Raw genomic sequence first — 21956 nt, forward strand, 5'->3', positions numbered from 1 at the left:
GGAAACAACAATCTTCGACACTCTTTGATCCGTCTTACGATTGTTTAGAGCCTTATAGCCTTAGCCTCGTACAAACCGCACCTTTTTAAAATGATGAAAACATAGATACTTCCTCTCTCTTATGCTGTTACAGTCGTACCCAATTTGATCGGCGTTTTTTTTAAAATAATGGAAATGTACGTACTTTTAATAAGTTTATCAAAATCCTTGTGTGTTTGAAGCCGAAAAATACTATTGAACTTTAAAGGAGGGCAGGAAATTTAAGATCTTGAAGATTCGAAATTTAACCAATCAAAAGTACCAATAATTTTTTTTGCTTCTTTTGTCAAGTAAAAACTTTAAATTTTCCAAAATTTGAGTTTTTATGCTAAAGATAAATGAAAAAACGACTTTGAAGTTTCAAAATCTGAGGTTTTTCTCTTGCTACATAGAAAATTCCGTTGGCAACTATGAATTTTTATAAATACGAAATTTGACATACCATATTTTTCATTTTTGCTTTTTTTTGTCAATTATAAACTTCATATTTTTAGAATATCAACATAGGTGTATTTTTTGACCCACAACCTATGGAGATGTATCCTCTTCCATCTAACAACCAATATCAAAATCTGAAGTTTTTTAGAGTCTTTAGATTTTGTAAAGTAAAAAACTTCAAATTTTGAGAATCTCAACATAGGTGTACTTTTTGGACCACAACATATGGAGATGTATCATCTTCAATCTGGCAACCAATTTCGACATGAATTTTCCAAATTTGAGTTTTTATGTTGAAGAAAAATATAAAAACAACTTTGAATTTTCAAAATCCAAAGTTTTTTTCTTGCCACATAGAAAATTCCATTAGCAACTACGAATTTTACAAATACAAAGTTTGACAAACCATTTTTAGTTTTTTTTTTTTGTATTTTTTGTCAAGTAAAAACTTCATTTACACACATTCAAGCTAACGAGGATCTATATCTACAGTACACCTAAAGCACAAACTCCCCTAGGAGCTCACGCTCACTAAACTATCGTTTTATCGCTGCGAAGGTTTGTAATAGGGTTCGGGCAAAAAGTATGGTGTTAGTGGTCTTGCAGGTTTACGAATTTATGGTGAGCCTGCATGTATTTTGTGAAGATTTGTTTTTGACAATTTATTTTATGTTTAATTTTTTTTTTTTTAAAAAAAATCACTCTTCATTGCTGGCTCTTGCATTGTCAGTATCATGATTTAAGAGAATAATCTATAGCCTAAGGTGTACCTAAACCTATATTTATTTGCAAGGTTAAAGGAAGCCGGGCATCCGGGAACCGAATTTTCGGTGCTAGTGAGGGCCTCATTATTTGTGTCCCGCTAGTTTCCGTAATCACCACTAAAATTTTTTGGAACTTTGTGGCACATCCAAGCTATTAGATTTCACCTCATATGTTATGAGTAATTGTGACCTAAAGATACCAAAGATAAATGGTCTCACTGTATATAATACTTTTCAGAAATATATTTAAGATCTCATTTTCATTTTGGATACTTAGGTTTATATTGTCTACGTCATAAAATGGACAAGATTTCTATTAGTCCATGTAGAAATGAGTCCCCGATTAAAAACTCATTTTTGGGATGGATTTTGGACCCAATTTTTAAGGATATATGATCTCAGACATGGAGATCAACGAGTAGGAAAAAATAAATAAATTTTAAAATAATAATTTTATGAAGGAACCATTTGGATTGTTAGTTTCAACGGCTTTTAGATGAAACACCCATTTGCGTCCATATCTAAGATGGATGTTTTATGTCTCAAGGCGCAAATGTAAGAATGTGTTCCCCCATCTGTTTTATGCCTTGGGCGCAATGTAAGAATGTGTCCTCCCAATTCATGAAACAATTTTCTCAACAATAAATTTTTTTTAAAAAAACTATAAGTATAATATTCATTAGATAGTGGAGCAAAGCTCCTAAATACAAAAGTACAATACGAAGAAATAGGGAGGAGCACTCCCTGGATCCAAGACGGACCAAACCTAACTCCTAAAACACACCTATCCCATATCAGATTTATAGGCACCAACTGATCCAAACAAAACTCACAAAAACCTCATATTCTTGAAACAAAACTTCCAAGCTCCAACTTCCAACATTTTCTAAACAATATCCTAACTTGTTCTTTGTTTGAGGGAGCAAATAAGTAGTTTGCTTTCATAATAACACATTGCCAATATACAAAGCTTCTTATGTTTATGCTTACCAATACGTTTGTCATATTTTTTAGTACAAGATAACGTATATTCGAGAAAATTTAGATATAGCACCAATAAGTGATAAGATGAAGGAGAGAATAGACTTAGATGAACTAGCTATATGTGCTGCAGACCCAATATAACACAGGTTGAAGGTACGAGTTAGTTCAAGTGGAAGGCTCAAAAAATATAAACAGTTTACCCAAAATAACGTGGTTGGAAATAATGATTAAAAAATATAGGAACTTAGAACCTCATTAAAGGTATGGCCATACCCTTAATAGAGCAAAATAGCGGACTAAGATTTATGTAACGGATCCCAATTAGTTGGGAAAAGGCTTTGGGGATAATAATCATATTATATTAAAATATTGAATATATATATATATATATATATAATAATGATCCTATGAGACCTTCTCATACCCTTATGTGTAGAACCTTCATATTCTTGAAACAAAACTTCCAAGCTCCAACTTCCAACATTTTCTAAACAATATCCTAACTTGTTCTTTGTTTGAGGGAGCAAATAAGTAGTTTGCTTTCATAATAACACATTGCCAATATACAAAGCTTCTTTATGTTTATGCTTATCAATACGTTTGTCATCTTTTTTAGTACAAGATAACGTATATTCGAGAAAATTTAGATATAGCACCAATAAGTGATAAGATGAAAGAGAAAATAGACTTAGATGAACTAGCTATATGTGCTGCAAACCCAATATAACACAGGTTGAAGGTACGAGTTAGTTCAAGTGGAAGGCTCAAAAAATATAAAGAGTTTACCCAAAATAACACGGTTGGAAATAATGATTAAAAAATATAGGAACTTAGAACCTCATTAAGGGTATGACCATACCCTTAATAGAGCAAAATAGCGGACTAAGATTTATGTAACCGATCCCAATTAGTTGGGAAAAGGCTTTGGGGATAATAATCATATTATATTAAAATATTGAATATATATATATATATATATATATAGTAATGATCCTATGAGACCTTCTCATACCTATATGTGTAGAACCCCAAAAGATCACCATTAAATTTTGCACAATTCTCTAAAAAAATTATCACATGAGTACATAGGTATGATACTTGACTTTTTAGAAACCTGTGCCAAATTTAATGGTGATTCTTTGGAATCCTATACACATGGGTGTGAGAGGGTCTCATATGATCATTATTTTATATATATACATATATATATATATATATATATATATATATATATATATATATATATATATATATATATATATATATATATACGAAAAAAGCTGGAGTTAGCCCACTAGCTCATTGAATATATGAGCCAAACGGTCCAAATTGAATCTGGACCGATCTGACAATCACAGATGTCCTACAGTATTTAAATTTTTTTTTTTCTACAAATTAAAATCACTTGAAATTTTAGACGTGTGTTCATAAAAAATATTTGAATCTTTAAAAAATATCAAAAAAATATTTTATATGAAATAAATTAACCAAAATACCCCTAAAATGTTTCGGGGGTATTTTGATCATTTTTATTTTTATGAATAATTTTTTTTAATATTTTTATTTAGTGCATCTTGATGAGAAGAACACACACATAAAAAATTTCAAGTGATTTGGACTTGTAAAAAATAAAATAAAATTCAAACATTACCGAACATCCATGATCGTCAGATCTGTCCAAATTCAATCTGAACACTGTTGGGCTCATATGTTCATATGAGCTAATGGGCTAACCCTAGCTTTTTCCTATATATATATATATATATATATATATATATATATATATATATATATATATATATATATATATATATATATATATATATATATTATATTATATGAGGGATAATCTAAACTTTACAACCCTTCATATTACAAAAGTTCAAAATAAAAAGAGTTGTGAATGATGGATTTATTAATTTTATAGTCTATTTTTTAAAAAAAGTTACTTTTGTGAAATAATTTTATAATATTACTATACGACAAAAGGTACTTTTGTCATCTCCTTAAAAAATAAAATTAAAATTTTAATTAAAAAATAAAGACATTCTACAAATAAAATTTCAAAACGCTAACTTCCAAAATACTATTATATTTTTGTAAAAATTTTAAATTTGTCATTGTTTAATGATAAAATTACATATTTAAATAATTTTTAATAAAAAAAAAACGCATTGTTTTGATAGATACACCCATCACAACCCCTTTGTATTTTGAGGGGTTGTTAACTCTAAAAAACCCATATAAATATAATAACAATTTATTTAATACAAAACCTCATGTATGCCTCCGCATAACCGTAGCTGGAGGCTGCTAGGGCCATTCTGGTCTTTCTAACAATTCCCAATGACTTTTAGCCAAAAGATAACCCAACTGATAAACAGAGAGATCAATCACACAATCATGTGTTGACCACCAGCACAGAATAAGCCAAAATCGTCATCGTTTGAAACCCAAATCCTGAACTCCGTTTAAGTTGGTTTGAAAAATCTGTAGATCAAGGCCATGACCATGTAAAACCAACAAAGCCTGCAAATGCTTGCCCATCATGAAAAGCCCTTTGCATGACTTGGTGGACAGAAAACATCTCCATCAAGTGAATCATAGAATATCTATGATAGAAAAGTAACATACATGAAGAGAGAGGTAAACGAGCCAGAAATACAAATAAATTCAAGTTCTCATTAAAATTACACCAAAATTTCTTTTATGAATCACATTCATAATAAATAGACCCGAAAACAGGAAAAATCCGGATTTGCTGTATGAGAGATAATGACCGGAAACCAAAAAGAGGTGAGAATGTCCTGTTAAGAATCACTTATGAAGGTCTTCAAATCATCTCTGAATTTATCCACAGTTTGTTTGTCTGCTTTCACCACCATAACCAGACCCATTTGTCTATAATTTCTCAGCTGCAAATCCCCACACAAATGAATTCACAACTAGCACATTTAATTTCTAAATACAAGTTCACCTTATTATATTTCAATAAAATGCAACAATTGAACTTCCTAAAATAGTTTACAACTAGGGAAAAACACCCAATGTACAGGAGAGAGAGAGAGAGAGAGATAGAGAGAGAGATGATAAAGAAGGTCTGAGAACACATAAAGATGTCATGACTGGCATTCAGAACTCTTTGTCACCAAAAGCTTCTTCAATAGACCATAAACGAAGCTCACATTTTCAGAAACACACTTATGAGGGTTTGCTTCCAATTACTTCATGCACTATCTATATAGTATTCTCATGATTAATATTTTGGGATAACTTCCCAACATCTTTGGCCGAGACAAAAAATCTAATGACAATTTTCTAGGGTCTTTATCAGACATTTCAAGAAGTCAATGATATTATTAGCTAGAAGCTTCAGTTTCAGTTTCCAGCTAATGGTTCCAGGCAATTTTGGCCAAAATACAAGCCATGATTAAGCCTGTTTCAACCAAGAATTTAAAGTCCAACATACCTCATGAGTAACCGTCTGTTGATCATGCAGTTGAAAGGTAAAGGACCACGAGCACAACTGGCAAATATTATAGGAGAGAGAGAATTGAATCATAGAAGAACAAGTGAAAAATATCACCCAAAGATAAGCAGAACTGCAGAATCAGTACCTTAAAATATCACCCAAAGATAAGCAGAACTGCAAGAATCAGTACCTTATTAAAAATCTCATCTTCCAGATGATTATATAATATTGGTTCAGCATCATTTTCTCCTAATGCACCTTTACCTTTAGGTTTTCCACCATGACTTATCTACATTTTACAATGAGAGAAGCACTAAAGAAATCAGAAAAGGGACTCAAGAAATCAGAAAAGAGACCCAATTAGGTGGAGCCCGCACAAATTAAGAGCACAAATATGAATACAACAACAAAATGAATGGCATAAGAATATCAAGTAACCAAATGATATAGAGTTGTCACCAAACATTGAGTGTCTGAGCTCATACGAGGCAATGACAAAACACCAAAAGACCAAATAAAAGTAAAAGAAATGCACCTGGTAGATTCTTGTGATTATTAGATAATATTTAAACTGGAAAGAATCCCTTTGCTCCTGTGTGGGCTATACAAATAAAGGCAACTGGATAAGTATGCATTTGATAATTTCTTCCACAGTAACGCAGTGAAATATTCATTAGAGAGAGAGAGAGAGAGAGGGAGAGAGAGAGAGAGAGAGAGAGAGAGAGACAAAAGAAAAAAATAATGAATGACACAGCAAATCCAATCAAAGAAGAGGTGGCTAACCTCGTCTTCAGTCGCCCATGAAACTTCGTCAAAGAGGGCATCATATAGGGGAGGTAAAATCTCGAGAGGAAGATTCACAACACGCTGAGAGACCAGGAGACCCACACCCTGTGCTTGCTCTCCCAATAAGATTTTCAGTTGATTGCTTATCGATTTCTCATGGCATACATCAAGAAGAAAGCTTTTAAGATCCACAATGCAGCGGTGATCCTGAGAAGGAGATACTCTTATCAAGAATAGGAACTGACTCAAACATGAAAAGTAATGCTGATATCAAGTGTCTTTGAGCATAATCCATCCAGAATAAGAATTTATATGAAGTAGTCCATTGTAGAAGCAGGCTGATCTTCACTGCCATGGTGAACTAGAAAACAGCATGCACACTGTTTGTTACTAACCCATGCAAAACATACTACACATCAGATGCCAATGCACCTAGCACTCCACAAATGATTAATTACCAAAAGGATTTTCAAAAGAAAACTGATTAAACCTTGAAAACCAAAGAGCAACTATTGACGGAAAAAAGACAAAACTGCAGCTCCATTCAACAGCCAGCAGGAACCCATCTAACCAAATTATCAGTAAGGCAATGGAAGAAATATCCAAAACCATCTGCATCATCAAAGAAAGCACTACTAACTCGATACTCATGTTAGTTGTATGTCATATTATACATATATTCCATCCTTGAAAGGTTGGTAGTTTTCATTATTGAAATTCTTACATTACATTACGCTTATTGAAATTCTTACAAAGCTACATTCATTTCAGTTACTGGGCATCTGAATATGGAATTTCTACATCAAGTAAAACTGTAGTCCTCTATCAGCATTCTATTTTATTGATGTAGCAAAATTTGGATCTTTATGAGAAAATTGCTACATCCTTTACATGATTAAGAATTTCATTTTATTTTATTTTTTCTTTTGATAAGTAACTGTAGAATATTTGAACTCCCAAAACTTCAAATAACATGGTATGAGATCCCAAAATTTGCAAACAAATGCAGCAAGAAAGTCAACATTCAACAAGCCACCTCACACCAAACTAAAGCCAGTTGCCTTTATTCTTCAAAAGAGAGAGTTCATCCAACCAACCACTCCAGCAACCCAGCTGATTAACATCAAATCCTCTATATAAGCATTGAACACAACCCCTATCTGCAAATATTAAAGAAATAATTACACCTCATCCAGGTCACACTCATTGTAAGCATTAGACAAACATTGGCAGAATTTGACATTTGTTTCTCCTTCTTCTGACCATACCACACTAGATCTTTGCCTCTAACTAATCTTTTCTAGTTTAAAAACTGTTTCCCATGCCTTATCACTCACATTACCCCTTTTTATCAATATCTCCAAATCGCCACTTTATTTTAATAGCCTGGCCTTTCCAAAAAGCTCCTTGCACCAAAATTTGAGGTAGGACTTGAAAAATTCTCATTTCCAAAAAGCACCCATATCCACCTCAAATAGCTAATAAGTCATCATGATAACACAAAGGAACTATGTAAAAACTTCTTTTTATTCACAATATTGAATGCTTAACTTAATAAGGGAAAACATGCTTGAATAAATAAACACAACAAACTATCACAAAAAAAATGTTGGCAATTGCTACTGCATTACAAGCATGGATGCTAATAGCCAGATACATAGTGCCATAAATAATTTGAATTTCCATCCTCTCAATTAAGTAATGAAGTACAGATGGGCCTATGCAAGTGTTTGCTTAAACAAAGGCTAGATGAAGTTTCATTAGCATTTACAAAGTAAAATGTTTGTAGAGAGCATAGAGGCTGTGTCTGTGCATGAGGGCGTGTGGGGGGTGGGGGGTGGGGGAGAGAGAGAGAGAGAGAGAACAGGCCTTATAACGCTCTAGATTGATAGCTGAAATGACACCAAATGGGGCACCATCATCACCCGGCTTAACTACTGTCCCAACTGTCGTCTGTCCCAGAATCAAGTCTACAAATCCACTCAAATCCCACACCTTAACATCAAGGTAGTTATTTAGTAACATTTTCAGTCCATGAAAATCATCTGGTTTGGGGTCGAAGAATTCCAAATCCACATTGATAACAGTCTGCATAATTTGACTAGTTGATCAATAGAAATTCCACAAGTAGAAGGCAATATTTTAATTATCTTGAAGCGAATAACTGTCGGAGACAAAATAGAATGTGAATTGAAATTTTAAAGGCAAACCCAATCCATAAAATGAAAAAACAACTAATCTTAAAAGATGAACAAAACATTTCCCTTCATTTTTGTGGAACATATAAAGTGCATGTTTTAAATAACAAATGATAGAAAGCTCTCAGTCCATCAACCATATATAAATAACACCTTCCCTCAAGGTCAAAGCAATCTGACCAAAAAAGTATTCGAGCAAATGAAAACAGCCTTCCTACATATTTAAAAGGAAACATATGCAGCAAGGTGTTACTAGCAATGCTTCTAGTTATGTTGCACCAGGACAATTGTTGTAGGAAAAGCATACTCAATTGTTTAGGGCATTTCGTAGTGCACTGACATCAAATTAATCAATATCAGAAAAAAATAGCAAAGGAGTACTCACAAAAATTAGGGAAAAGGAAAAAGAAAAAGAGAACTCACATGAGAGATACTAAGAGAATCAGAGAGATGTAAAGAGAATAACTGCATTGGTAGAAATAGTGAGACAACTACTAGATAAACTTCCCCACTAATTTAGCAAAACAAACTCAGGAGAAAATATGCTTCAAACGTAGGTAGCTATCATAAACAAGTAAACATATGTCATACATAAGTGTATCAATACATGCACATACACAGAACCATGTAGTATGTATGAATGTATGTATGTATTTATGCATGTAGGCACATGCACACAAGCACACACATTTTCCTCTTGATCATCATCACTAGAGCTAGTAGATTCAGACCCACTTGGTCTCCTCAAAGAAGCTTGATCGATAGATGCCCCACCTACAAAAATGCAAAAACATAAAAGATCGTATATTAGAAGTTGGGTCAGTTTATCAAATCTAGAACAATACCATTAAATGACAGATAAAATCTCAAAATCAATAGTGTGAATTAAGCATGCATAGACACAAAGAAAAAGATCGAGAAAAAGGAAAATGTAGAAGATCTTCATCCTTTATGTCCAAATACCTTATCTTTTCTAAGAAAGCTCCAACCACAAACAACATCTACACAAGGCTAAGCATTCGGGTTCAACTTGGCCCCAAATAGAGTCTCCATAGCTACTAAACAAAATTTCAAACTATTTCATTTGTTTAAGAAAAAAACTAAGTAGATGCATAAAATAAATGAACCTCTATAACAATTTCTGAATAATAGCTATGACACAAGATTGGAGGACTGTCCAACAGTGTTATCTAGATGTGTGGGTAATGGCACTACCAGAGTTTGCCAATATTAGAGTTATGGACCTTCTCAAGTGGAGGGTTTTACTACTCTCAGGCTACTTCCATCAAAGCCTGCATCAGGCGATCAAGTTCAATTTTGATGGGTGTTCTAGAGATAATGCAAGGTAGGGAGTGGGAGCCTAAAGTGTTGCTTTCAACGCTCAAGATAAGTTGATTTTCTTTTTGGTAGATTCAAGATAAGTTTATTTGGGGGCCCCCTCAGCTCTCACTGTAAAAGAGGATTGTCTCAATGTGATCTGATGGGCTTAAAGGGTGGCAACTATTCCCTCGCAGTTAGTGAAGGTCTTCTAAGAGATTTTCGATATTTGTTATTTGGGAGATATGCGGATGTGGGTTATCAACATGTGCCAGGTGAAGTCAATCAAGCCATCGTCACAATAGCATTAGGTGGATAGAGGTAGTAAACTCATAAAGTTGGGAAAGTGAACCGTGCACTTGTCGTCTTGCCAATGGCTTCATTGTTTTACTTTATTTTTGTACATTTTTTTCTTTATAAAAAAATTTACAATAATAGTAAAAAATTGTTGCCTCGTCATCCTTTTCCTCCTTTTGTTCTACTGGTTGTGCGTCATATATAAAGTGCTTGGAGGCATGTGTGCAAAAAAACTATCCAGGGCACAAGTATCTAAATCAAAAATACAAATTATTTGATTGACATAGCTTAGATCAATCACAAATCACATGTGTAGCATCCAAGAAGCATAGTGACATGATTCTTCCCATCCTGAAATGCCTAAATTAATCATTGTAGGACAATGTAAGGATCGCAATAATTTCTTAGACTTAAAAGAAAATTATCAAAAAATTATTCTTATAGGACTCCATAATTCCTGAGTTTCTAAAAGCTAAATCAGATGTGAACAATTTATCATCCAGAAGGTTGAGAATATTTTGGTCACAAATGGGAATATCATCCAAAAGGTTGAGAAAATTTTGGTCACAAATGGGAACTGCAATGTCTGGTTTTTCTTAACACGTAAATTTCTAATCAGTGAGTTCTATATATCTAGTGTTAAACAATAGTCCAATAACAAAAATATCATCCGCACATTACCAAAATAACACAAACTGATACATGCTTAAAAAAAAGTGAACAGCAATGGCAATATGCCATTGCACTTTTTTTCAATGCTCCATGTGTTCTCTTGGGGAGGGAAATTCATCCATTAGTAAAGCTGTTAATGATTGCTGAAAACCCGGTACTAAGACATCAGCTCAACAATTAACGATAAAATGATGGTCGGGTCTATAGTGGTGGTCCCAACGAGCCAGTATAAAAGGGTGCAGGAAGTTGAATATGCCTTGGCATTAACTTACTACACTGGCACTCTTTTTAGAATTTTTTTCTTCTTTTTAATTCTTTTCATCTCTTATATAATTGACACAATCCTTCAAAAATAATGGGAAAACCCTAAAAGTAGGTCATCAGAGAAACCTCAATAAACCAAACACCAATTCAGGCCTAAATTAGAAAAACATAAACAACAAAATACTATAAAAAATATATACGGATAGAATGACTACAAAATGTGGCTGCCGAAGTTTGGAGAAACCATAAAGAGAATATAAGTGACTAAAATTCCAAATCCAATCTATCTCAGTAGTAGTGTTCAATGATTAAAAACAACAAAATCATTACCTCAAACACTGAAAAAATGACAAAATTATGTCATTAACCAGAGCAATCGAAACCCTACCCAGAATTGCATGGACCAACACACACACCCACCCAACCCTCCCCCCCCCCGACCCCAACCTTAACAAAAAAAAAAAAAAAGAGAGAGAAAAAAGACTAAATGCGAATTTGGCACTAAATGAATCAATTCAAGGGACAACTGACATCAACTCAAAAAACCATAATCAAACAATAACTAGTAATAAAAACAACCCAGTAATATCAAGGAACAAATGGCAGTCTGTATAACGAAAAACCTAGAAACCGAGAGGAAATCTTTATGGCACAAAATACCACTTAAAAACCCGAATAAGAAAAGCCATCAGTAACTAAAAATTCAATAAATAGATCTACGAGCACAAGAAACCAGTTTAAACACTTGAAAAAAAAAAAGGACAACAAGCTAAAAGAACCCTGGAATTGCTGTTACGCGTCAGGACACAAAAAGTGGCCGCACCTTTGGATTTAAAGGCAGTGGAATTTGGGTTAATTTGGCGGAGCCTCTGTAAGTTATTGCGATTGTTAATGGAGCGGCCAAATGAAGAGAACAGTCGGATTTTTCGGCCATGTCTTGGCGCCATTTCTGCTACTTTCTTCAAGTATGAAGCGCGATAGGGTTTTGAAAGAGTTCAAGACAACTCACAAAAAACCTGCTGTTTCGCAAAGGCCCGTCTGTGTCCCGGGATTTTTCGGGTTTGGCATAACCTAAGGTTTGGGCCCTTTACTTTTTTTGATTCCATCCAGATCCGTGTTTTGTTTCTCCATTTTGATCTTTTTTTAAATTTCACTTGTAATCTCAAGCCAATAGCCCCTTAGGTATAGAGGTGGCAACCGGTCGGGTCGGGTCATGCCGGTTCGGGCCGACCCCAACCCAACCTGGCTTGACTTGACTCATCAAACTCGAACTTCATCGGAACCGATCCACAAATTGAAGTATTTATATGTTTAATTATATTTAAATATGTTTTATATATTGGAACCCAAAATATATTATCGGATCCATACCAAGCCCGAATAGTGTCATGTCGAGTCCAATATTTAGACCTAGACGTAGACCCGAATGGAAACTACCGCTCGGGTCCCCAGTCAAATCCGGATCCATTGCCACCCCTATAGGCAATATTGGATATCAACTCCTAGAAACAAAGAGAAATATAGGAACAAATATCCTATTGAAAACGGCAAAGGAAAGAGAGAATCATAAATTCAAGCTTGTGCCCCTTGTAGCAATACACACTTGTATAGCATATAACCAATAAAGCTAGATTTTACAAAACTCAGGCCTTGGTAAAATGGCATTTTGGCCCTTTTTTTTATCTTTTCTTTTTTTTATCTCACTTGTACTCTCAAGTCAATAAACCACCGGTTAACTTTTGTAACAACTCCTAGTAATAAGAACAACTCCTAGTAATAAGAAAGGTATAAGAGCAAATATTCTATTGAAAACATTTATTGGATTTCAACCTCCAATGAACTTGAAACTCTCATACGCATTTATTGGATTTTAACCTCCAATCAACTTTAAAACTCAAGAAAAACTCTACTTATTGAATTTCAATCCTCTTGAATTAATCTCAAAGGATTCATTGTAGTCTACAAACCTCAGACAAGCTTTGCCCTTAAGGGTGGAACTGGAGACATTTGACAATTTATGGTTGGTCTCCTCTATCTTCTCCTTGTCATTCATCTTCACCCCTGGTTATGTCAACAATGTAACCGTCTAACAAATATAGCTTTTGTTTTTTGCATTGATGTTAATGACTATAATTTTCATCACTATTATAACATTACTCCCTTTCTCGTCTATCTCGCATCTTAGCTGGTGAGAGCATTCTGATTTGTGGAGTGTCAATATTCTCTAAAGTGAGGGAAAAAGGTATGCATGCTCTCCAGATGAAGTAGAATTATCCAAATTACTTTACATATGTAAGCATCCACTTAGGTGCTTCTGCGCAATTGACAAGTAGCCAATTCATGCCATGCTTCAAATCATGAAATGCGCCCTTAACACTCTTTCTCTAACTCAATATGCTTTGACAGAGACCGGATGGAGTTTGGACAGCTGGTGCATACAACACTTGCCAACAAAAAAAAGAAAAGAAAAAAGGAAAAAGGGCAACACCTTGTACAGAAACAAAATCTTCGAAGTGACAAAAACATACTCTTAGTAAGAATAGCCATATTCCCACGGTGCGGAAATTTGAATAAATACAACGATACTTTACTGTTTCTTTCCAATACAGGACTTCAGTAGCCTAATGTGTTCCCCTTTCCATTTTAGACTAAAGAAATACCACTTTAAAACGTGATATTTAACTTGGATTGAAAATCTAATTTGATATTCTCGATAAGCTTTTTAACTTCATTAGCACATTTGCCATGAGGAAATCCACAAACTCGAACTGTTCTCTTCCTCATTCAGGCATTCTCTTATGTACAAATCCAATAAGTATATTGAAAAAGCTTTTCAATATTTCGACTTCCCAAGCAGTAGACACTAAGCACCACTTCGATCAAGAAGCGCTTGAAACATTCTCTCTTTTTGTGTTGCTAAAAAATGGGCTCTTTAAGGGAGAAAAGACAGGCATTGGGTACGTAAGGTTAAGGATGCAGGTATGAAAGACAAACTTGGAGAGGCTATGGGCTATGGATGTTGGACCTAACAGAGAAATACGAGAGCCAAAAAAGATTAGTGAATTGGATCATGAATTATCAAGGCCTGCGACTGAGTCAAGCAACAACTCACTTGAATCAAAGCTTAGAACAATAAGATCCAAGATTGGTCAACAAACCTTAAGAACAAAAGGCAATGATAAGGCAAGCTCAAGCAACAAGAGATCCAAGACTTCGGGATAGAAGGCAAAAACAAGGCAGCTTCGAGTAAGAGCATATCAACATGCTTCAACAATGACCGAAAACTTCAAATTTTCACTAGATACATAAAAACAATTGAGACAACTGAACGAACAAAATGGGCCGCTCTCGATTAAGAACAAACAAGATCGAACAATAACATAACAATAGACTCAATCAGCGTTTTAAAAAACGCCGAGTCGAATCGGACTCGCCCGGTTCGACTCGGAAATAGTGAAAAAGGAACCGGATCGCCCAAAAATCGGAAATCGTCCGGTTTTAGAGAGAACCGGACGATTCTGTACAGTGAATCGCCGATTCACTGTACGGAATCGGCGAGTCCGAACAGTGAATCGGCGATTCCGTACGAAATTTTTTTTTTTTTTTTTTTTTTTTTTTTTTTTTTTGGTAATCCATGATAGATTTTTTTGTAATCCATGATCGAATTTTTTGGTTTTTTGTAACCCATAATAGAATTTTTTGTAATCCATGATCGAAATGTTTGTTTTCTTTTCTTGTAATCCATGATCGATTTTTTTGTTTTTTTGTTTTTTTTTGTAACCCATGATAGAATTTTTTGTAATCCATGATCGAATGTTTTGTAATATATGATCGAAATGTTTGTTTTTTTTTTGTAATCCATGATCGAAATGTTTGTTTGTTTTTTTTTAATCCATGATTGAATTTTTTGTTTTTTGCTTTTTTTGTAACCCATGATAGAGTTTTTTGTAATCCATGATTGAATTTTTTGTAATCCATGATCGAACTATTTTTTTCTTTTTTTGTAATCCACGATTGAATTTTTTGTTTTTTTTGTTTGTTTTTTTTTGTAATCCATGATCGAATTTTATGTAATCCATGATCGAATTTTATGTAATCCATGATTGAATTTTTTGAAAATTTGTGATTTTTTTTGTTTAATCCATGATCGAATTTTTTTTTGTAATCCATGATAGAATTTTTTTGAAAATTTGTTTTTTTTTTTTTTTAATCCATATTATTCAAAGAGAAAACGAGAGAGATGATGATTCTGAGGCCACCCTATCCCAGCCATATTATTCACATATCGAGTCCCAACAGCAACAGTGTAGGGATGAGCACGAAATACTGTAAATTAAATGCTGAATGGCGGTTCATGCAGGGAAAGAACATATCAATATTCGTATATTCATTCAAAAACATGAAAATTCTTAATGGAGTACCCTCATTTTTTATTGAATTCCTAAAAACCAATATTTATAATAAATTTTAATAATTTTTTCGGATTTTTTTGAAGCTTTATTCTGACCGATTCACCCGATTCCGATCCGGATCGCCGATTCGCCGATCCGGATCGCCGATTCGCCGATCCGGATCGGTTTTTGAAAAACCCGATCCGAGTCACCGATCCGGTTTTTAAACCATTGGACTCAATCATACAAAAACAAGACATCACAAGGTGAAGTTGATCTTTGGCTCCGATACCATGTTAGATTCTCATGTTTTTCTAAACAGACTATTTGTGTCTATTATATACATGAATACACAAACTTGTTTATTTTGACAAATAATATACAATAAGAATATAAATAAATCACTGACGCTAGACTAAACCCACACTTACCATAAATTCAATATATTGCACCTACCATTCTCATACGTATCGATTACAATATATATATACCTTCCATACTAACTGTGTAGACAATATACACTTCAATTAAACTTACACAGTCTTCTACTAGGGAGCACGGTTTGCTTCTACTCCTCAATTGGAAGGTTTTTTCATTCTGAAAATTTCGGAACACTAACGGACTACTAGATTATTTTTTCTTAATAAAAATTTTAAAATTTGAATTTCTACTACTTAGATCCCACCCTCTAAAAATTGGATGGTCTCTATTCAATCTCGAGACATTATTTTTTCAAGTGCAAAGAAAATACAATTAAAACTGTCTTCTTATTTTTTTCTGAGATTAATCTATGAGTTGAAAAAGTTACATCCTCCAATTTTGGAGGTTCTAAAAGTAATTATAGGGGAGTAAATAGACTGTGTACTCCCGAGGGAAAAGAATATCTTTTGGCTAAGCTATATCCACTTTCACGTACTTGTTGAAAGAAGCTCACCCTAATTGAGAACTGTGGCAGGAGCGGCAAGAGAGAGGTGCCTGCCCTTAGAGAGAGAGAGAGAGAGTGTGTGTGTGCTAGAGAGAGATGCCCTAAATATATAGGAGATGAGCACCCGAGTTCATGAGTGAGAGAGAGAGAACAGCCTCCTGAGTTCATGATGCGACTATTAAAGCTTCTTAGAGGGTGATGGCCTAACAATTTACAGGTCCATTAACTCTTAAACCACCATTATTCTCCTTCATTAACAAGTAGAAGATAACTCTTAAATCACCATTATTCTCCTATAACAACAACTATAAGTAAAAGGTGTTGGAATACTGTTTGTATTATTCCATAGACTTTACTTACAATGGGGATTTAGATATGAACATACGAACATGTAACTGTTTACAGTTATACAATTTCTATAACTGACCAGGTTCTTATAATTGTTCACATTTTTTCTCAAATTCGAGATGATTTGACACAAAGCAGCTCGAGTTTGAACAATAAATGACATAAAAGAACCCAGTTAGATATTCAGGTGCAGGGTGTGACTATTAGAAGTAGTGGTCTCCATGCTTAGATTGCTTGTAGTAGATTTCAGGAACAAACGGCCTCAAGAACAAACAGAGCATTTAGGATCGAGAAATTCGATCATCAAATAGAAGGCTTTTGGAAGAGCCAACACAAATTAATAGTGGATCAACAGCACAGTTGGATCTTAGATTCGGAGTTGAGAGCAATAAGATCCAAAGCAGATTAGAAAGTCGAAACACGACTTGACTGAAAAATAAATAAGAGAGTCGAAACACAACTCGGTAGAGAGGATAGTACGGTCCTTGAAGAGTAAAAAAAACAATATCCAAAATTAAGGGAGAGAAGAAAATAAGGAAGAGAGAATCCACTAAGAATTGTACGACCAAAGGACCAAAGTGGACCAGCAAAAAGCACTATGGACCACCAACTATTTTTCAATGCAAATCTCACTTTACTTTTAGTGAGAGAGAACGAATAGGAGAAAGAGGCAACTTTCTTTCTTTGACCGTAATAGATAGGGAGAGCTACAAGGAAAGAGAGAGAGAGAGAGAGCTAGAGAGAGACTGAGAGAGATCTAGAGAGAGAAACAAAGACGGAGTTGAGAGAGGGAGCTAAAAGAAAGGCAAAGCGAAGAGAAACAAAGAAAATAGGTAGAGGAGAAAACAGGAAGAGAAGGTCAGATTTAGGAAGCAACTCGGAGAGATACGACCCACAAAAGAAGCAACAGAGAAGAAAAATAGAAGAGATGCAGATGGCAGAGATTCTCTCAGGCGCAGATGAAATAGAGGGTAGATCCAAGTGATGGCAGAGTTTTGCAGGGTGGCAATTTTAGGGATTTCAAAGTAGAGGTGGTAATTTTAGGGATTTCAAAGCAGACGTGGTTTCAGATCCGGATGTGGTTTAAGAATCGGATGAGGATGAAGAAAATCAGAGATTCAAATCAGGTTTCAGGAGGATCTTTCAGAGGCCGGTTAATTTCAGATGTAGTGGTTCGGGGTGTTTCAGATCTGATGGTTTCCAAAGATAGTTTTTAGAGGCAAAGCGGTGATCTGATTTGGAGGTTTCAAAGACGGGTTTTAGAGGGTCGATTTCAAAGGCGGGGCAGATTTCAGTGTTTTCCTGAGCATCCGAGGGGTGAATTGCACAGAGGTAGAACATGAATTTCATATCTGGTTGGGGTGAATTGCACAGAGGTAGAACACGAATTTTATATCTGGTTGCGACACGAACACATACCAGGCTCCAGAATTTTATATCTGGTTGAGAAAATACTGAATGTTACTATGTTAAAGCTCTGTGACTTTGAAAGAGATGGATCTGACAGAGTAGAGAGAGAATGGGAGAGAGAGAAGAAAGTGGGTATTACTTGGTTTTGTGAATAGAGAGATGGGTATTACTGGTTTTGTGAAATGTTAAAGGGTGGAATGTTGCAGGTGATATTACGAGGGGAGAGAGAGCGAGAAGAAAATGGGTAATGGTTTCAGTTTAAGTCAGACAGCAGTTCCAATTCCATTTTAGAGAGGGAGAGAGTGGATAATGGTATTCGTGAAATGGAGAGAGAGAAAGATTTGGTCCTGAAGAAGCCAGAGAAGAGAGAGACTGGAAGCAATATACAGAAGGCTTTACATTTGCAGAAGCCAGATCTAACGTGCGAGCTCAAATGTGTGAATCTGAAGCCGAGCTCATATCCGGCAACCTCAGATCTGAGGTTGAGGCTATGGCTCTGATACCATGTTGGAATACTGTTTCTATTATTCCATAGACTTTACTCGCATTGGGAATTTAGACATGAATATACGAACACGTAACTGTTCACAGTTATACAGTTTCTATAACTGATCACAGTTCCAGTTATACAGTTTCTATAACTGATCACGGTTCCTATAACTGTTCACAAAAGGTACGAGCTTCTGTCACCCTGTTCATAGGAAACCATCGTCTTTTCTCCCATGAAGCCAACTTATACTTCCCCTTGTGCGTATTCACAATGCGCTTGCTAACCCAAATGGTTTTATCAAGATACATGATTCAAAGGTTTTGTAGTCCACTTCATGGATTCCCTCTCGCTAGATTTAGTAACATATTCAACCCCCATATTGTCCTAATCCTTAGGCCCTTCCATGAAATAAGAAGCAGTGTTGCTCAAATTTTCACTCAGGAAAGTAGCCCAAAAGACATTTTCTCTTCATTTTCTAGACGGAGAGTATCAAATAATGACCCAAAATCGAAAGTTTCTATGGAGAGAGATGAGGCCCTTAAAGATGCTCCAAAAGCTGATGCTTTTCGTGATAAAATGAAAAATTTCAGAGATGCTGAAACGGTAACAGGGATATGCGATATGCTGAGGAAAGGTGGGAATTGGGACGATTTAAGCTTGTGTTTTGGAGTGATTAATTTGAATGAGGCCATTATCGAACATGTATTGCTCAATTTAAAAGAGCTCAATGAGGCAAAACTTGCATTGAGTTTCTTTCACTGGTCCTCTCTTTGTAAAAAGATCGATCATGGCCTCAGCACATACTGTATCATTGTTCACATTCTTGTTCGATCTGAGTTATTTACTCACGCTCAAGCCCTTTTGGAATCTGCCGTGAAAAAGCATTGCATTGAGGATTTTGGCTTTCCCAAGCTATCTGAATCTCTTCTAGGCACTTATTACATCACTGGATCGAGCTTTCGAGTTTTTGATTTTCTTGTTCAAACATATGCAAGATTGCGAATGTTTGATGAAGCTATAAGTTCTTATTCTTTATTGGAGAAGTATGGGTTTTCTCCCAGTATTGTAACTTGGAACATTCTGTTAAATTTTGTGCAAAAATCGAATCAAAGCACAATAGTTTGGAGAATTTATGAAGATATGCTTATGAGAAGAACTTACCCCAATGTGATTACTGTTAGAACATTGACTAATGAGTTATGTAAGGAAGGAAAATTGCAGAAATTCTTGGACCTTGTGAACATGATTCAAAGAGAGAGATGTGATTCTGGTGTGATAGTTAATGTAGCTCTGATTGATAATATGTTTCGAGAGAAAAAATGGGATCAAGGTATTGTCTTTTTAAGGAGAATGGTTCAAAAGAATATGATCCTTGATAAAGTTGCTTATTCATTGATAATAAATGGGTTTTGTGAGAAAGGAGACTTGGTTAGGGCAAATGAGATGCATGAGGACTTCCTTAAGAAAGGGTTCCCTTCAAACTCATTTACCTGCACTTCATTTATTGGTTTATATTGTAAGGAAGGTAAGTTTGAAGAAGTAAACCGATTAATGAAGGAAATGGTTTCAGAAGGTTTGAAACCATATGACATGACTTACAATTTTTTAATTGAGGGATTATGTAAGCTTGGGAAATTAGAGGAGAGTTTAAATTTTTATGAAGAAATGATAAGAATGAAGTATTTACCCAGTGTATGTACTTTCAATGAGCTTGTTTTCGAGCTCTGCAAATTGGGTAAGGTAGATAAGGCTAATGGCCTATTAACTGATCTTCTAGACATGGGTTTTTCGCCTGATGAAATAACTTACTGTCTTCTTATTGATGGATACAACAGAGAGGGTCGTACTATCCAAGAAGCCCTTAAACTGTATTATGAGATGGAATTTAAAGGCCCTTCACCTGGTCACATGGCTTATAGCTTGTTGATTGGGGGTCTATGTAGGTGGGGAAAGGTGAAGGAAGCGGAGAAGTTTTTAAAAGTTTACAGAGATAAATTATTATCTCCAACAAAGAGTATCTATAATACATTGATTATTGGGCATTGTGAAAGTGGGAACATAGAAAAGGCTCTTTATTACTATGATGAAATGATCAGGGATGGATTGGTTCCTGATTCTCGTACTCTCCGAGCGCTTGCAGAGCTAGCTAACAAAGACAACACTTTGCTTATTGTGAATGAGGTATTTGATGGCCTAGCTAACATTTAGTTATTTGTTTTCATTTGTTTATTAATTAAAATGAGTTGTTTATGAAACTTTATGTGTTTTGGTAGTTCACTTGTGAATAGCTTGTAAAGGGAATGAAGGAATTCATCACCATGGATATAATGTAAATGGGTAGTATTTATTAAAAAAGGTAAATAAAGAACTCTTGATGCGGTGTATTCTTTCAATGAATTCTCTCCATCTGCAAGGCACCATAACTAATTATTGCTTGTACCGATCATTTGGAATGTCTTGGGGCTTGTGGTTAGTAATCTCAGTCATGGTCAAATTGTTTATTCGAATTTTCAGTTTTATAAGTAATTTACTCAATGGCTCATTGTCTTTAATCACAATTAAAATTTGTATGTTGAAGTAGTACTTTGTCAAGAAAAAGGAAGGTCACAAATGATTGGAACCTTTTCCCAGTTTTGTTGAACTAAGAACTGATTTAAGACCTAAGATGTGAGAGGTCCATGATCTTCAATATTTTAACGTAGAGAAGGGTTGAGCATCTCGGCTGAAGTTTGTGAAAATAGTCAACTATGCCTGGACTAGGTCTCAATCAGAAAAATAGAATTCTTTTAATGAGTTCCTTACTTTTTTTTTATTAATATAATGTGCATTCCGCATTACCTGAGGTTTCAAGACATTCTATCTGACTCAGTTTGCTGAGTTTGCCACTGTTTGAGATGGAGGGAGTTATTCAAAGGTTTGATGTTCCTGCCTTTCTGGAGGCATTACCTGTGGATTCGTATGGCCTGGTTCTATGTAGTAGATATAATTTCTTGTTGTTCTCTTGGATATTTTTCCTAAGCTTGTCATTCCATGTCCCTGCAATTGTTCAACCATTGGCTCACTGGCAATGATGACAAAAAGGCCGGACTTACAGCTGCTCTGGATCCATTTCAGCTGGTGGCAGGGTGATGTGAATTTTATCAGGGTATATTCTGAGCCAG

General features: G+C 35.0%; 2 protein-coding genes and 1 non-coding gene across 6 annotated transcripts; 2 read left to right on the top strand and 1 right to left on the bottom strand.

The window, feature by feature from the left end:
• Positions 1 to 4887: 4887 nt before the first annotated feature.
• Positions 4888 to 12200, bottom strand: LOC18443890 (CDK inhibitor P21 binding protein). 4 transcript variants are annotated; one of them, XM_006854071.4, is made up of 8 exons: positions 12055 to 12200; positions 9370 to 9455; positions 8353 to 8571; positions 6481 to 6690; positions 6233 to 6298; positions 5888 to 5986; positions 5695 to 5751; positions 4888 to 5140 (listed from the first exon to the last, which is right to left on the bottom strand). In XM_006854071.4, exons 1-8 carry the CDS (start codon positions 12176 to 12178, stop codon positions 5036 to 5038), a joined length of 966 nt encoding a protein of 321 aa, XP_006854133.1. In that variant the 5' UTR covers positions 12179 to 12200; the 3' UTR covers positions 4888 to 5035. The 4 variants fall into 4 exon arrangements, with proteins under 4 accessions (XP_006854133.1, XP_020529064.1, XP_088717068.1 ...); XM_020673405.2 differs by having other exon boundaries at positions 9299 to 9455; XM_088860942.1 differs by having other exon boundaries at positions 9273 to 9455.
• A 4450-nt stretch (positions 12201 to 16650) lies between these two features.
• On the top strand, positions 16651 to 21188 carry LOC18443889 (uncharacterized). The gene has a single exon (XM_006854070.4). It carries the CDS (start codon positions 19066 to 19068, stop codon positions 21001 to 21003), a length of 1938 nt encoding a protein of 645 aa, XP_006854132.2. The 5' UTR covers positions 16651 to 19065; the 3' UTR covers positions 21004 to 21188.
• A 669-nt stretch (positions 21189 to 21857) lies between these two features.
• Positions 21858 to 21956, top strand: LOC148782908 (small nucleolar RNA snoR113). The gene has a single exon (XR_016053136.1). It is a non-coding gene; the product is annotated as a small nucleolar RNA snoR113 (small nucleolar RNA).

This window comes from Amborella trichopoda, chromosome 3, assembly GCF_054954075.1.
Source record: "Amborella trichopoda isolate Santa Cruz 75 chromosome 3, AtrichopodaSantaCruz75HAP2 v2.0, whole genome shotgun sequence".
In the NCBI taxonomy this organism is placed as follows: Eukaryota; Viridiplantae; Streptophyta; class Magnoliopsida; order Amborellales; family Amborellaceae; genus Amborella; species Amborella trichopoda.